This window comes from Rhinolophus sinicus, chromosome 12, assembly GCF_057876585.1.
Source record: "Rhinolophus sinicus isolate RSI-liver-muscle chromosome 12, RSI-T2T, whole genome shotgun sequence".
NCBI classification, from domain to species: Eukaryota; Metazoa; Chordata; class Mammalia; order Chiroptera; family Rhinolophidae; genus Rhinolophus; species Rhinolophus sinicus.
Window position 1 is genome coordinate 41,114,213 of NC_142512.1, and position 2,023 is coordinate 41,116,235.

General features: G+C 43.5%; 1 protein-coding gene across 9 annotated transcripts in view; it reads right to left on the reverse strand.

Moving 5' to 3' along the window:
• BRCA1 (BRCA1 DNA repair associated) overlaps positions 1-1,930 on the reverse strand; it is a 51,015-nt gene extending 49,085 nt beyond the window's left edge. For 2 of the 9 annotated variants that reach the window (XM_088788934.1, XM_088788933.1), the window contains exons 1-2: positions 1,659-1,921; positions 633-731 (exon numbers count right to left, since the gene is read on the reverse strand). In XM_088788934.1, the coding sequence (XP_088645060.1) occupies positions 633-712 (80 nt within the window). In that variant the 5' untranslated portion in view covers positions 713-731; positions 1,659-1,921. Of the gene's footprint in view, positions 1-632; positions 732-1,658 lie in introns of those variants that run through there. The other 7 variants (XM_088788931.1, XM_088788929.1, XM_074320266.2 and 4 more) reach the window with 6 other exon arrangements.
• Between the last annotated feature and the right edge of the window lie 93 nt (positions 1,931-2,023).

Here is a 2,023-nt window from a genome sequence, read left to right on the forward strand (position 1 = left end):
TATATATTTGTCAAAACTCATAGACTTGCACACTTAAGAGCTCTGCATTTCACTATATGTAAATTACACATCAAATTTTTAGCGAATATTCTGGTCCCCTCTTTATTTTACAGATGAAGACAAACAGGCTCACTCAAAAAGCCAGAGACTTGCTAAAGGCTTTGAGGACTTGCACTATTCTTATTTAAATACACAAGGCTAGTTTCAAAGGTTCTCCCGGAGACCTACCCACTCACGAGCACCAATCATCCCTGATTTTCTTTGCCTTATTAAGTATGTCCATTCCAAGTGATCCAGCTGGTTTTAGAGCTGGATGAAAAAATCCAAGTGCCACTTAATCCAAACCAGATCCCTGCCCCAATGTAGAATCAATCAAAATAATTTGTGGACTGGGAAAGATAGGGGGCTGTGTATGCTGAGGCGGTAGAAAGGGGAGGGGAGAAATAGAATGGAGAAAAAGGATTAATTTTCTATATTCTTAAATCTCTTCAGTTAAAAAAAAGCAGCAACTTTAATAGCCTTCTCTTAACAGACATTTTAATTTTTTCTCCTTACTGCATAAGGTCAATTCTACTCATTTGCATAGGATACAATCATATAAGAAAGAATCTCAAATTATTCTGTTGACTCACCAGATTGGACACTCTAAGATTTTCTGCATAGCATTAAGGACATTTTGTACTTCTTCAACTCGATCCACACATAAATCCATTTCTTCCTGTTACAACAAACTTTAACACATAAACTTAAATGTATGTATATCAATACATCACTTTAAAATATTTATAAAAACCGCGTAGTTTCATTAAGTGCCATTTCAAAACAAGAAATTTAAAATTGGAGTGCTTTAGAATTATACCAACCATAGAACTAATGATAAAAGCTTAATTTTTTTTTAATTCGAAGGTTTTTTGGTAATTAAGACCATTTAAATTATGTTTTTTCACATAGAACCTCCAACCACTTCCTTTTGGTGTTTTCCTTTCTCCATGCAAGAGAAAGCCTTAGTGGGGTGACTAGGTGAATGGTGGTTGCCTCAGATTTCTCCAATCATCCTGGCCATTTTCTTTTTCTTGCTTAAAACCGAAATCAACAAAAACAAAACCAACACCAACCAAGGCTCCCCACCCTTGTCTTTCCCCAGCGTTAACCAGTGGCCTGCATTCATCTCAGGATCTTCAGGCACATCCATGCCAGCAGCATCTGTGACTACTGACGCCCCTCTGGTCCCTTCTCAGAAATGCATGTGAATCCAGTTCTCAAGAGCTATATCCCTCCAGCAAAATTCTGTCTCCTCCTCTTCCCAGACACATTCCTGCCCGGTTCTTACTCAGATTCCCTTTCTCACATACACCAGCGTATTATGATGTCCGCCTCAAGACATATTCCAGTACCTATCAGGATTCCCCCATGGACACATCCAGCCACCACCACCCCTTATCCTTGGTGCCTCCCTCCACCCCGCGACCCACAAAGTGCACCCCTCTCCCCACGATTTCCCCTGATGTCTTAGGCTTCCCCTCCGCCCGCCCCTGCCAGATAACACCAACCTTGCTCTCCTTTAGAGGTCCCCTCTCCCCCACTCACTCTACACCTGTTTCTCATCTGTCCCCCGAAGTATCCCTGGGGTCCCTTTCCTTTCCCCAGGGCTTTCTCACCTTTACCCAAAGCAAAGCGTCTGGGCTTCCCGGGCCTAAGGGCCCAGTTTTATGAAAAGACCCCCGAACCGTCCGCGGTCCAGAAAGCTCAGCGAGTTTCCACACAGCGCAGTCGCAGTTTTAATTTATCTGTAATTCCCGCACTTTTTCGTTGCTACGGAAACCGGCCGCGGCGGCTGAGCGTGAGCCACTCAGAATGCAAGAACGAAACACGTTATGGAAGGGCGGAGCAGAAAGAGCCGAGAGTCTCTCAGGGATCCCGATTGGTCATTTGTTCTTTCCCCTGGGTTACGTAATTAGAAAGAGACGGAAGAAAAGGAATTCTCCCTGAGTTTTCTATTAGACTCCCGCCCCGACACCACTGC